Source organism: Sorex fumeus, unplaced genomic scaffold, assembly GCF_029834395.1.
Source record: "Sorex fumeus unplaced genomic scaffold, SorFum_2.1 ptg000034l, whole genome shotgun sequence".
Taxonomy (NCBI): Eukaryota; Metazoa; Chordata; class Mammalia; order Eulipotyphla; family Soricidae; genus Sorex; species Sorex fumeus.
Genome location: NW_026606091.1, coordinates 34018434 through 34033278, shown reverse-complemented (window position 1 = coordinate 34033278; position 14845 = coordinate 34018434). Strand labels below are relative to the sequence as shown.

Below are 14845 nucleotides of genomic sequence, written 5' to 3'. Positions count from 1 at the left end.
GACCCCAGACCTTCAACCCCACCCAAACTTCATGGTCCACAGCCCCGACTCTTGGTTCCTCCTGCTCATCCCGGGAGCTGCTCATTTCTCACCGCCATCTGCTGCTCCGGGCCCCTTAAAAAGTGGATTCTTTCCTGCTTTGGACCCACTGGAGCCCTCCTGGCAGTGCTGGCAGGGACACGAGGGACAACTAGAAACAAGCGTTGTATGTCCCGGCCCTAGAGCTCTCTGCATTTTCAGGGTCGTACATTCTGGGGAGTGGACAGCTGACCCCATTTCCTCTGGCTGCCCGCAGAGCAGGACACAGGTGTGGAGGGACAGGGAGACTCGCCCAGCTCCTGCTCCAGCTTGTCTCCCGTGTCACAATGCCCCATTCACAGGGACCCTCCCTGGAAACTCGAAGTCAGTCCTCCCCGACTTGCTCTCCTCAGACATCACAGACTTCAAGCTCCTGGTGCTGTGCACCAGCCCAAATCACTCAACCCTTAAGGATGACGCTCTAAATTGCAAACTTCTGCCTTTATCAGATACACTTGATGTTTTAAAATTCTGTTCTTTCAGCTCTTTCTGTCCCAAACAAGAGGGGAAGGGTGTTTTTGCACAGTTAAACCTACTGCCAGGAGGGTCTGTGGTGAGGTTTCTGGGAGTCAGGGACTCTGCTTTGACTCCCCAGCTCCTCAGTGCTGCCCTGAGCTCCCACCCCCATTGTTTCCTGAGTTTCCAGTGTCCAGCCACCCAGGTCTTTGGTCAGGTGGAGCCCAGGAGATCCTATTCTGGTGGCAGGAGGAAACAGGGCCTAGAGAGAGGGTCTCTGGGGACTCCCATCCCAGAGTCCCGGGAGACCCTGGCGAGGACAGAAGTTGCTGTAGGACAAGACTGCCTGAAAATGTGGCTGTCAATGGGCGGAGGCTTTATCCTGGGCCTCCTGGCCACACACTGACCAGTGCAGAACCAGCGCATGGTCCAGGGTTGGCGGGTTAGCACCGACCTAGCACTTTTTCTTCCCATCTTTTCATGCTCTGCCAATTTCCAATGATCCCCTAGGGAAAGGGTCAACATGCAGAAGGTGCATTGGGGCCACTTCTCCCTTAAGCCTCCTTGAGAGAGGGTGTCCCGAGGGACGGGGCCACGAGCATTTCTATAGGCAGGGATGTGGCCGTGGCCTCATGACACTCTGAGTGTTTCGTCCCTGCCTTGCCCTCCTCAGACATCACAGGCTTCAAACTCCTGGTGCCAAGCACCAGCCCAAATCATTCACCCCTAATGGATGAGGCGCTGCCATGTGACTCTCCGCCTTTACAAGATATATCTGATGTTTTAAAATTCTGTTCTTCCATCTCTTTCTGTCCTAAATTAGACGGGAAGAGTATGGTCGCACGGTAGGAGGTTTTTGGCAGGAGGGTCTGTGGTGAGGGGTCTGTGTACCCTGGGACCCTGCTTTGACTCCTCAGCGCCACTGAGGCAGCTCCTCAGCATTTCCCTGAGCTCCCACCCCCATTGTTTCCTCAGCTGGGGAGCCAGTGTCCAGCCACCCAGGTCTTTGGACAGCAGGAGCCCAGGAGGTCCTATTCTGGGGACAGGAACGGACAGGTCCTGGAGATGGGCTCTCTGGGGACTCCCATCCCAGAGTCCCGGGAGACCCGGACGAGGACAGAGGCTGCTGGGGACAAAACTGCCGGAAGTCTTGCTGGAAATGGGCCCGGGCTTGATCCTGTGGCCTCGGGGCCATACACTGACCAGTGCAGGGCCAACGCAGGGCCTTTTCTTACCGTCCGTTGCGCTCTGCCAATTTCGAACGATCCCCTGGAGATGACCCCTAGAGGCTGCAACCCCATTGGCCAGGGAGAAATCTAGAGCCCCCAGGGGTAACCTCACAAAGAAGGCTGCACCAGCCTCTGCCCTGGTGGGCCTGACGGGCCTCCCCACCCCCACCCGGACCCTCGGGCACTGCCCCCTACCGACGATGGTGGCTTGGAACTCTGTGGGCCCCACGGTGGGCCAGGAGCACTGACCCTTTCGGTCTCCCGTAGCTCAGTCCACGACTTTCTCATTCCCAGACCACTAGTGTCTATTACTAGGGGACATTTCTGCCCCCCACAATCCCAATTGCCCAGTGTTGGGGGACATTTCTGCCTCCAGATGCACGGTCTTCCCCACACCGCCAGCTTGTCCTTCTTGACTGTTACCACCTCCAGCTCCTCAGGCTTTATGATCTCCACTGTGTTCGCCTCCACTTCAGTGCCCTTGGATTGACTGAAACTGGATAGACTGCGGGGCAGCCCCAGGCTCTCAGCCAACCAAGGGAGGTGGAGGGCTCGGGAGCAGGGTCCGCCTGGTTCTGCCCCCCCCCTGGTGTCCTGCCTCTTGACCCCCACTGTGGACTTCTTCCTCCTGAGGACTCTGACACACATTTTCAGGACACTTTTCTGTCAAATCAGCAGCCAAGTCCTGCTCTGAGTCAGACCACTATGGACTGTCCAAGTGGACTGTCGCTGCTCAGGCAGAGTCACGACTGGAGACCCAGTGCTGTCACCTCCTTCCCCTCCATCACCCCTATCACCTGACAGGGAAATCCCTCTTATGGCCTCTAAGAATTTGAGCAGTCCTTCCTTAGGGCACTGGGAAAAGGCCGGCCCTGTCTGCTTGCAGCACTTTTCTTTGGGTGTTAGCACCACACCCAGACATGCTCAGGCTTTACCCCTGACTTAGCTCAGGGACCATATCTAGTGGAACTAGGGGGGCCCATTGATCCAACGTCAGCAGTGTGCAAGACGATCACTTTATCTGCTGGACTAATGCCCTGCTCCGAGCGGTATTTTTTTTTTCAGCTGCTTCCCACCTAAATCTCCTTCCTGTAGAGTTGGGCTCCCTTAAAGATGCCTCACTCCCCCTTCTGTACGGCACCATGCCCAGGGAGACAGCCCCGTGGAACCCGAGGCTTCCACTCCCGAGCACTTTCAGACTTTTCAAGAATGGGCCCCAGGGATATTGCAGGGTTTAAGGTGCTTGCCTTGATGCGGCCCAGCCCTGTTCAAGTCCTGATACTAGGATCTCCTGAGCCCTGCTGTAGAGGAGAGTGCACCTCTACCCACATTTCTCGCAGGCTAATTTCAGACAGGCTACCCTGGGGAGCAGGATCTGCAATGAGGCACAGGGTCTGGGAGAGACGAGACAGGCACTGAAATCACCCGGGATGGCCCAGAGGTGGTCTGTCACACTGTTCAACGTAGAAACCTGGGAAAATCCCCCGAATTTTCCTACGTTATTGATATGCTCCAGATCCTTCTCTGCACCAAGAAAGCTTGGTCATTTCCTGTTCCATACTCTCCTGTCAGCTGCTTGCTAATACCCCGTCGCCCATCAGATCTGCTGTAAAACTGATCTCTCGCCTTGTGCGGTGTTCAGACTTTGGAGCTGTTCATTCCATTAGCACTATTATCTCATCATGTTCTCCCACATTCCAAAATGTGCTTTTTTTTCCTTTATGGGTCACACCCAGCGATGCACAGGGGTTACTCCTGGCTCATGCACTCAGGAATTACTCCTGGTGGTACTCAGGGAACCATATAGGATTCTGGGAATCAAATCCAGGTCAGCCGTGTGCAAGGCAAACACCCTACTCACTGTGCTATCACTCCAGTCCCTGCTGCTTGGTTTTTAGTTAGCTTCAGGCAGAAATTTTGGCAAAGTTCGTATGAGTTCATAGTCGTTGAAAATTCAAAGTTATATTAGTGGTACAATTCTCCTTTGTGAAACAACAAAACTCACTACCAAGCAGGGGAGAAAGCAAGACAAGACCAAAAGGAAAAAGAGCAACACCCAAGCAGTGGCACCTGGTGCCCAGGAGGAGTTGGCAGAGATCAGGGCAGCTGGGTGGCACTGCCACTCGTCCAGTGGAGACAGCACTACCCCAGTGAAGTGGTTAAGGCCAGACCCCAGCACCTCCAGTGTGCCCTTGGTCTAGAGGAGGTGAGAACTGGCAGGGCAGACAAGGGGCAGGGAGAAAGAGGGGAGCCAGAGCAGGAGCAGGAGTCAGGGGTGGAGGATGCGGAGGGGCAGAAGGCAGGCCCCAGATCATTGCCCCAGAGGGCCATGACATGCTGCAGGAGAGAACAAAGTGCCAATATGACACCAGACAAGCTGTGCCCCTCTGTGAATGGGAGTGGCAGACATTAAATGTTGGGAAGCTTCCAGAAATGTCTACTGACACCAGGACCACTAGGACAGTCTGACAGAGTCACAGGGAGTCCCTAGGCAGGCAGGGAAGGCAGAGTAACTTGGTACCTACACTCCCAAGAAGAGCCTCGTGGAAACGGTCGCCCCATGACCTCAAGACAGGGCAACATAGGAAGCAGAGCTCGATGAAGGTATCGGAGGTGCAGCCCTTCCCGGCTTTTGCTGGGCCTGAGAATCCACGGTCTCAGGAGATGCTGGGGGTTCCATATGGAAAACAAGGCTCTCCCTGTTCCCCACTTTAGTATCTTATTGGCGTTCGATCTCCCGACAGAGCTAGAAGAGCAAATAAATGTCCACCTTGACACTGTGGATTCCCCCTTTGGAAAATACCCTCTCCAGGCGCTCTCTAATGGCAGTATCATGCCCCTCTGCTGGTAAACTCATGCTAGGAGTGAGCCTCCAAAGACAGCCGCAATATCTGGTAGCCCATGAGGTGTGGCTAGGGATAGGGAAAGATACTGCGCAGGTCTGGGAGGCAGGAATAGTGGTGGGATGCAGCTCAACTGGGAGAAACCCATTGGCCTCAGTTGAGAAGTCATGACCAGCGCCGAGTCAGTGTGGTCGCTCCTGCTGGTCACCTTGTGGTACCCAGCCCTTCCACTCTCTTGAGTCTGTTTTCCTCTAGTGCCCAATGATTGACCGGCCTGAACTTCAAAAGATGTGTTTCCCCCTTTGCAAATTGTTCCAGGAAGCAGACCCCTGTTTGCGTTTGGGCCAAAGGATCCAGAGACAGGAGGAAACCTCAGTTACTGTGGACCCATTGCCCAAGGATTCAAAAACTCGACCACCTTCTTCAGGAATACCCTGGCTCTGGACTTAAGAAAATCCTCATTGGGGCCCTGGAATGGACCATCCTGCAATCTGTAGATGATAAGGTCTTAGTGTCAGAAGCCCAAGAGGACTGAAAGAGAGCCTCAGAGGCACTGCTCCAGCTCTTGGTTGAGGCTGGGCACCAGACCTCCTGGAAGAATGAGCATTCAGAAGTGAAAAAAAGAAAAATAACCCCAAAAAACCCTTTCTAATCAGCAGTAGGGCCCAGAGGCAAAGAGGTTGATCCTCTTAGTGCCTGAGAAAGGCCACCAGGTTCTAGGTGCCCTGACCCAGGGTAGGGCCATTGGCAGAGGTCTGGGCATACCTGTCTCTGAGGCAGGGGGCTCTGATCTCTCGCTGTGCCACAGAGGTAAACAAACTATCTAACTCCAGGTCCCCATTCAGGGGTGACACTCATGACTAACAAAGGGCCCCAGTGGCTACCAATTGCCCAGATGGCACAGTCCCTGGGATTATGATGTGAAAACCCACATCTAACTTTTGCAACTCTAGATTAATCCCCTAGCCTTTCTGCCTGTCGGATGGGACCCCAGCCTCTGACTTGCAAGAAGCAGTGGATTACATCTCTTGCTCAGAACCACTGAACAGTTCAGGAACAGTTTCCAACCTGAGTGGCATCTGGGTAAAGACCATAATAAAGAAGCCCTGAATCCCTCTGGAAAGGCTGGGGGGGAGGGGTGCGCTCGGGGAGGGATAGGGACAAGCGCGAAACATGGTGAGACCCCATGATCTCTTAATTTTCATATTAAAAATTGAAATTTATTTCTTTGGATTTTTTACTGGTTCTTTATTTTTTGTTTGAGTTTGTTCCTGCACATATGGATGTGTTGGAGGCTGTGTAACTATTTTTTTATTCAATAATTTTTTTATTATTTTTTTATTAGTGAAACACCATGAGGTACAGTTGTAGACATAAATTTTTTGCTTGGGTTTCAGTCACACAATGATCAAGTACCCATCCTCCACCACCACGGGTCCCAGCATCCCTCCCACCTCCCTTCCCCCTCCTTTCCCACCCTACCTCTGTGGCAGCGGATTCCCCCTTGTTCTCTCTCTCCTTTTGGGTGCTGTGGTTTGCAAGAGAGGAACTGAGTGGTAGTCATGTTTGGTCTATAGTCTACTTTCAGCATGCTGCTCCCACCCTGGGAGGATCCTCCTAGCACCCTTGATTTGGTGCCCTCTTCTCTAGCTGAGCTTCCTTGGAGACTGTGTAACTTCTTTAATTGCAGAGTACGAGTCTCAATGTTGTTCTGTTTGGGTCATCTCGCCACTCCTAGTACGCAGCATCCCTGCCATGGGGGCACGTCTGCAATTGCTTTGTGTAGCCGCATAGCCTCATAGTCCCATAGCCCCATTCCTCAATGGGAAGGGGCAGAGGAGGGGAGAAGGGAGGGGGCAGGAAGGAGGAGGGGGAGAGGAGAAGGGCGGGAAGGAAGAGGGAAGAAAGACAAGGTTGGGGTAGATGAATATGATTTTGACAGGGTAGGTAAAAGACGGAATTACAGGTGAGTAAGAATTCTGTTGAACCATTTCTGACTCTTGGGGGGAACACATCACTTTCAGGCAGGTCACTTTGTGCCCTGGGATGGGTGTCTGCAGCATCCTTACCTCACGGGCATCACAGTCTGTCTGATCTTCTGCCAACACAATTTGTCTTTGACGGGTTGTTGGCTCAGGTCTCTCTTGGATCTGGGTGTGATTTCTACCTCTAGGTGAAAGGGAGGATGGGGTGTGCATGGGGTGTCTTTAGGAAGGACACTGCCTTCTGGTTCTCACAGAACACTTGGGGTTCCAAGGCGGGTGTAGCCCGTAGGATGGCGGGGATCAAACCCAGATCAGCCACGTGCAAAGCAACAACCTACCACTGTACTATCGCTCCAGCCCTTGAATTTCTTCTTGGAGGAAGTTTCTGTTCATTATTCCTCTCTGCATTTGTTTGATGGGGTTGGGAGATATTTTTTTGGTAAAGTTCTACCAATGTGCTATATAACTTGGATATTAGCCTTTCGTCAGCTAGGTATTGGGTAAATAATTTTTCCCATTCTGTGGGCTATCTTAGTAGCTTAGACGCCATTGCTTTTTTTTTTAAATAAAAGTTTTATATTGGTGTATCTTTGATTTTTCTGTTCTCTTTTCATGCTTTATATTTTGCTGACTTTTTTGCAAATTTTTATTTTGTTTTTATAAAGTTGTTTACAATAATTTATTACATTTAATATGCAAACACCAATTCCACCACCATCGTACCTTCCCACCACAGTATTTTGAATGTTACCACTCCAAATCTTAGAGGTACTCTCCTGGGGTCATTGACATTGTACTCAGGGGCATGCAGATGACAGGCTCTAGACATGGTGAATCCCATGGCAAGGGCCACCCACAATCTAGAAGCAACTGCCAACTGCTGGCAGGACACACCTCGCCCGAGACACATACCCACACGGCCTGGGATGGATCCATTTCTTGAAACAAGCTTGGAAATAGGACAGTGACTGTCAGAGAGTGACCCAGCATGCCTCCTTCCTCTCTCTTCTCCTCAATTCATTAGTGCCCAACCAGCCCCCAAAGAGTGTCTAGAACTGGTTGCTCTGATGTTTCCAGCCCCCATTAGCTTCAGGGCTGCCATATGGAGAAACGGGACTGTGTACTGGGGAGGGAGAGCTCCCACCTCAAGCCCTTGTTTGGCTTTTGGAGCTATCATGACTGAAGTTTGAGTGTGGCCCAGTTTAAATTTCTGCTCCCAACATCCCTGGTGCCTAGAGGTAGGAGACATTTTTGTCCCACTGATCCCTGCGGTCTAGTGTTGGGGGACCTTTCTGCCCCCTTGATCCCTAGGGTCTAGTGCTGAGGGAAAGTGGAAGAGTGGGGAGGAGGGAGGAAGGAGGAGGGTGGGAAGAACTGGATCAGGGCTAGATTAGTTGGAATTGAAGAACACAGAGTACATCATCAGGGTAGAAAAAGTGGATTAATGGTGAACAAGCTTGCCAGCTGAACTCAAGCGGACGAGCTGGATTCTGGTTATTTGTGGGCAGGTCATTACAGGATCCGGATCTGAGGTCTGCGGCCTCCTGTTCCTCACAGACAGGAACAGGAGGGTCTCTCTGGGTTCTTCACACAATCCATCATCCCGCTCCCCAGGTCTGGACACCAGACCTTAGTCTCAGACCTTAGTCATCCAGATCCTTAGTCTTCTCACACGCCACCAGCCTGTCCTTCATGACCATCACCTCGAGTTTCATAGAGGTCATGGTCTCACAAACCTCCACTATGTTCACCTCCAACTCCGTGTTCTTCGACACTGGATTCACTATGGGGCACTCCAGGGTCTCAGCCAAGCAAGGAAGGTGGAGGCATCTCAGGGGTCCCGCATGGCTCCACCTCCCATATAGCCCCACCTCCAGATCCCCATCAGGAACTTCTCCCTCCTGGAGACCCACCGCACCACTCACCCTCTTCAGGGTACCCTTGGAATTCCAGGAAGGCCTGGGGCTCAGTTGCTCCTGATTTCAGGACTGAGGATCCCCTCAAGATGAAGGCACCAGGTGAGTAGGCAGGTCTAGGGCCTGATGCGCCTTCCTGTCCCTGAGCCCCTGCCCATCCCCTCACCTGGGTTTCCCTCAGCTCCCTGAAGGTGGCCTCCAGCAGGGCCTGCTGCCTTGTTAGCACCTGCTGCAGCTGGTCCATGAGCTCCTTGTGCCTCAGCACCTGCTCAACCTTGGAGCCCATGTGAGTGGGCCATTCAGGTGTGGGGTTGCAGCTGTGTGCTGCTTTTGGTACCAGCAGAAGCATTCCAGGCTGCAGGCACTGCACCTTCTCGTCTTGCATGCACATCTCTGTCATGAGACAGGGTCGAAGGCTGTCCAGATCCCACCACAACATTCAGGGCCCAGACACACACACACAGGCCCAAGGAAAACAGCACATGGGGTTACCTGTCCCCTGCACATTCCGCTGGGGGTCTTTCTCCCAAGACCTAAGAGAGGGGGCCTCCCTATACCTCGACCCCGCAGCCTCCCTGCTACTAGGACCCTCTCTGTTCAGTGAGGGCCAATCCACACCCCCACAACCCCTCTAGCCTTTTCTAGATTTTGATATATTATAGTGGGTGGCGTCCTGGCCTGTCCTTCCTCCCACCAACCCAGGCGGGCTCCTACCCTCACAGTGGGTCTCCCCCGGCACCTTCTGTCATTTCTCCATATCCACCTTGTCCTGATTCACTCCCCTTGCAGCTGATCCGGAGCTGACTCTGCAGTAGCACCTCCTCCTCCTCCTGCTTATTCTCAGAGACCGACACTGGTCAGAGGCCATGTCCTACTGCGGGAGGCCGAGATCCCAGTCTTGTTGCTGCCGCAGACACTCACCTGTTTGTCCTGCAGTCCCACCTTTGGGCACAAGGCTGGGAGTGAGGACAGGCAGCCAGGGCATCCTGCTCTGGGTCCAGGGATTTGGAGGTCAAGCACCGACTCCCAGGCCCAAGGCTGGCAGCGCCTGGGCAATCTGTGCCCTGCACTGGCCCCCATGGTCTTGCTCCAGGGGCCTAAGAGATGAGACCTCCCTTGACTGGGGACCCTGTCTCCTGTCCTGTGCTCAGGGATCACCCCTAATGGTGCTCAAGGATCCTTACGAGGTGCCAGGAATCAGCCCAGGATAGAAGTATGCAAAGCAGACACCTCACCACCTGTTCTAGCTTTTGATATATTACATTTCCTTGTTTGTTTGCTTCTTTGGTTTTGGAACCACAGCAGGGATCATTCCCAGCCATGCTCAAGGGCCTCTATGGGACGCCAGAGATTGAAGTCAGATAGACTGAAGTCCCACTTCCATATCTAATGCAAATATAATTTGTTTGCCATTCATAAGTGCCCATATAGAGTTTCCCCTTAAAGTAAATGAAATAATTATTTTTAAAAAAGAAATTAAGTAATGACATGTTGAATGGTGCTCAAAGCAGGACACATTTGAACCACTGATCTACTCATCATGGAATGTCTCTAAAGTCAAGTTCAGCATCACACTTCCCCAATTCTATAATGATCGCAGCGACTCAGCTGAGCTCTAGATTTTACCTCAGAAAATGTACTACACGTCTAATTCTATAAATCCAAATATAATCCATTCTCCTCTTAAAATTTTTTTATTGAATCGATGTAAGATAGACCCTTACAAAGCAGTTCATGATTAGGCTTCAGTCATCATTGTTCACCCATCCCTCCACCAGTGTACATTTCCCACCTCCAATGTTTCTAGTTTCCCTCCCAACACCCTCCACCTCTCCACCTAGGCCAGCCTTTTTTAAAAAAATTTATTAGTGAAACACCATAAGGTACAGTTATAGACTTACAAATTTTTGTGTTTGGATTTCAGTTATACAATGATCGAGTACCCATCCCTCCACCAGTGCCCATTCTCCACCACCACGGATCCCAGTATCCTTCCCACCCCCCTTCCCCTCATCTCACCCTGCCTCTGTGGCAGGGCATTCCCTTTTGTTCTCTCTCTCCTTTTGGGTGCTGAAGTTTGCAAAAGAGGCATTGAGTGGCAATCAAGTTTGGTCTATAGTTTATTTCCAGCATGCATCTCCCATCCTGGGAGGATCTTCCCAATACCCTTTACTTGGTGCTCCCTTCCCTATCTGAGCTGCCTTTTCCCCCACCATGTGTGGCTGGCCTCCAAGCCATGGAGCAAACCTCCTGGTACTTATCGTGACTATTCTTGGGTGTTAGTCTCCTATTTTGTTACTTGATATTCTACAGATGAATGCAGTCTTTCTATGTCTGTCCCTCTCTTTCTGACTCATTTCACTTAGCATGGTACTTTCCATGTAGTATCACTTGTATGCAAATTTCATGAATTCATCCTTTCTAACAGCTGCATTGTATTCCATTGTGTAGATATACCAAAGTTTTTTAACCAGTCATCCGTTCTCAGGCACTTGGGTTTTTTTTCCAGATATTCAGTTCAGCCTTTTTGGAAGATGTTTTTATTATCTATCTTTCTCTCTGTTTGTTCCTGTCTTTGTCTGTCTCTGTCTCTGCCTTCTCTCTCTCTCTCTCTCTCTCTCTCTCTCTCTCTCTCTGTCTTCCTTTTTGTGGTTTACAATATAGATACTGAAAGGGTATCGGGATTATCCCTTTACCTACTTTTAACATTCAAGGATTTCAAATTTGGACAAAAAATAAAATTGTTGTTTCAGGCACGTTGGCCAAGGGAGAACTGGAAATGTCTCTGCTATGGACAACCAGGGATCTGCAGATCTGCAATGACTGACCACACCCTGGGCCCTGCTCTCAGTGTCCAGACAAGTCCTGAAGTCCGGGAGGTCTCCCTACCCCAGATCGGAATGGGATGGACACCTGCCTGCCAGGACACTCCTACAGAGGATGAAGTCCTCAGGCCACCTGGGCTCACTAAACTGGCCTGGATTCTCATCTTCACAATAGCCCGGCCTGGGTAACCGTGACATGACATGACAGGTAAAATACTCATAGTATTATACGTGTATCTCCAGGGTGGCTCACCACAGTCTTGGAAGAACAGAGTGGGGGTCTGGTGTTCTTTGGGAGGTCAGGAACTGTGCTCAAGGGCCGCTACTTTTTCTTAGCTGCCGGACGTCAGGGCTGGCACATGTCCAGCACCCCCCTCACCCTGCCACCTTTCTGCCCTAAGAGGAGCCTTCCACCTACCCCGTGACTTTCAGGAAGTGCAAGATGACATGTATTTCCTAGCCCTGGGGAAATACCATGTGACCTTCGGGGCTGAGGCACAAAATTTCCAACTGTGGGCTAGTGTTGGGTGAGGACTGGAAGGATGAAGCCCTCCACGTGCCCCCTCACCTGCCCCAGGAACGGACCCTTTTGCAAGGTCCCTGAACCCCACGGCTCTCACAGCGGCAGGTATCATGCCCTAGACTCACCACACTCAGGAAGACACAGGGGTCCCAGAGAGTGTTGGCAGAAGAGGGGACCTGCTTGGTATCCCACTGAGAAGTCAGCCTTGCCCTGGCCGTGTCCCAGAAGCTGCCTGTCAGCGTAGTGCGGAGTGTGAGGATCCAACACGGGCCTCCTCGGGTCTCTGCTGTTTCCTAGCCTGTGACAATTTCTCTCTTGCATCTACAATGTGGGGTCCCCGCCAAACTGACTCTGGAATTGATCTTTTAATGTGGGGTTGAGGGCATTGTTTGGTCTAGGATGTTGACTCCCAAATTCCAGGTAAAGCCCATAAGTTTCCTTTGGTTTTCGGCATGCGGCTCAGTGAGGATGTTGGGAATTTTCTGGTGTGAAGCTATGCAGAACGAAGGGCGTTATTTCCCAGACCAGACTATCAGGGAAATGTTAGTTTTTCTCTCCTTGATGGCCTTGGTATGCTCTTGGGCTCCTGGCAAAGAGACTCCTACACGGACACTGCTTGATGCTTGATGCAGGAGTCACAGGTGGGTCCTGATCTCATCCTGGACATTCATCTTACTAAAGCTTCAGTTTCCCAGTGATTGTCCATGATTCAAACATTCTCAAATGTGCATCGCGTGGAGGGCCTTGGATGGACCTTGGACAGGCGCCAGGTGACCCTTATTTGGACAAGGGAAGGCTGAAGATCCAACATGTGATATGGTCCAGAGTACAGCATGGGACAGTCTCTGGCCAAAAGAATGGTCAAGGACCCCTTGGGTCTGGGATAGGCAAAATAAAACTGGCCCCAGGACTGGAGTCTGGGGAGTAGGAGCAGATGACATGGGCCAGGAAAAGCCAACAGATCTGACCTTTCATGCCTGACTTTACGTTGAGCTAAATTTGGTAAAGGTAAAGGTAAAGGCCCTCCGGTTGTTCGTCGATTTGCTCGAGTGGGCCCAGTAACGTCTCCAGTGGAGACTTTGTTGTTACTGTGTTTGGCATATCAAATACGTCACGGGGAGCTTGCCAGGCCCTGCCGTGCGGGCGAGATACTCTCGGTAGCTTGCCGGGCTCTCCGAGAGGGGCGGAGGAATCAAACTCGGGTCGGCCAGGTTGGCCGCGTGCAAGGCAAACGCCCTACCCGCTGTGCTATCGCTCCAGCCCTAAATTTGAAGCCACAGATTAAAGGAATCTGTAATTCTCTTACTGAGCTTACGCAAGATGACAGGCAACATTGATGAGAAGCAAATTTCACCATTGCTGTAAACGTTTAACTTAAAGAGGTGAGGAAACAGAAACATCTGCATCGGCAACTTGTTACCGTGTCCAACTGTTGAACCGTGGGTCTTCTGGCAGGGAGAGCTGGAGGCATGCTGGGTGTGAGCAGGGCAGGAAACGCTCGGGCACTGAGGGTCTGCCCCAACGGCACTGCTGCCAGTACCTAGACTAGCCCTGGTCTCTTTGGTCACAAATACTAACAATAATAGAAATGGGGAGTTGTGCTGAGCCCCCAGGGTCGACTCTCTGGTGCACTGAGCAAACACCATGGATTGCCTGAGGCTGCCAAAGCAGATGCAAACTCTGCAGGTGCCCACAGAGACCAGGCAGGGGAAGGAGACAGAGTCTGGGTGGGTGGCGGGATGCAGGGCAGGAATCCTGACAAAGGTGATCAGGAAGTGCTGACCTGGGCGCTAGTTTCATCTTGATTGACAGTGACCCTTGATGAGTATGGTGTCATTGAGAATATACCCTGGATGGTGGGATCCTGACGAGGGTGGGGGGGGACCAGGGGGGATATACCTGCTAACTGTGCTTTGCTCATTTACCTGAGCAGCCCAGAGGTGAAAACACATCACCCCACCCCCACGGCTGATTCTGGTCTCCTCACTACTCTGTGTGCCCCAGAGGCCAGATGGGGGCTGTGGTGACTGGGAACAGGCAGAGGGTCTCTAACTCAAGTAGCAACCCAGGTGGAAAAACTCCTTAAGGTCCAGAATGCCATGGGCAGTAAGGGTCCAGAACGAAACTGACTCCCTGGCTGCAGTTGTCTTTTCAATCAATGGGCCCTGGGCCTGCTCAGTGTCCAGTAGGGAGGAAAAGGTGTTTTCTTCAATGACTGAACACTGCTCTACTCAAACCAGTCAGGAGGGGGAGGGGGCTTTGAGCCAGTTGAAAGAATGAACTCGAGAAGGGCCAGTGAGCTGGAGGCTGGTCAGGCCCAGCCGTGGTCAGGTTTGGCCACTCCTGAGGGCCTCACTGTCGAATGGACATCTCTCAGAGTCAGGAGAGAAATGGGAAACAATCCCAGACAAACTCATCACTGAGCATCGCCAGAAGATTAACCTGCAGGTGATAGTTTGTCAGGATCAGCCGCAGCGGGGTGAGCTAAGGGGGGCTCGCAAATGATTCTGTCTGCCAAGCCTAAGGGGAGGGAACCAAGGAGGCAACAAGAGGCAGAAGCGAAAAACTAGGCAGGACCTCTGAGAGACCCGCTCTAGGAGGTGGACAAGATGGATGGGTCAGGAATCACCAAATTTGACAAGAATCAAATGTGAGGTTTGCTCTGACAAAATGGTGACCAGAACCAAATGGCAACCGGCTGAGTGGACAGCAACATTCCTGGAGTCATAGATCACCTTGTCCCAGGTGAGGAAGACAAGACTTAATGCCCACTTGGTGACAGGAAGCCACCAGGCTTCATTCCATGTTCCTTAACATTGACCCACGAAGAGATGACTAGGACCAGACCAAGACAACTTCATAGCCCCCTTAGTCTAACCCAGGGCGCGGGTGTACCATTGCCTCACCTGAGGTTCGGAGAGTCCGCCCGGGAGCGCCCCCAGTAAGCTACTCCTATTTCCTTAACTTTATTTATATATCTCTGTCTTTCT

General features: G+C 51.9%; 1 protein-coding gene across 1 annotated transcript in view; it reads right to left on the bottom strand.

Annotated features, from left to right (window-relative positions):
- Positions 1-4621: 4621 nt before the first annotated feature.
- The window catches only part of LOC130026638 (polypeptide N-acetylgalactosaminyltransferase 12-like), a 63220-nt gene continuing 52996 nt past the window's right edge, over positions 4622-14845 (bottom strand). The window contains exon 11 of the mRNA XM_056117470.1: positions 4622-4675. Coding sequence (XP_055973445.1) covers positions 4622-4675 — 54 coding nt within the window. The remainder of the gene's footprint in view (positions 4676-14845) is intronic.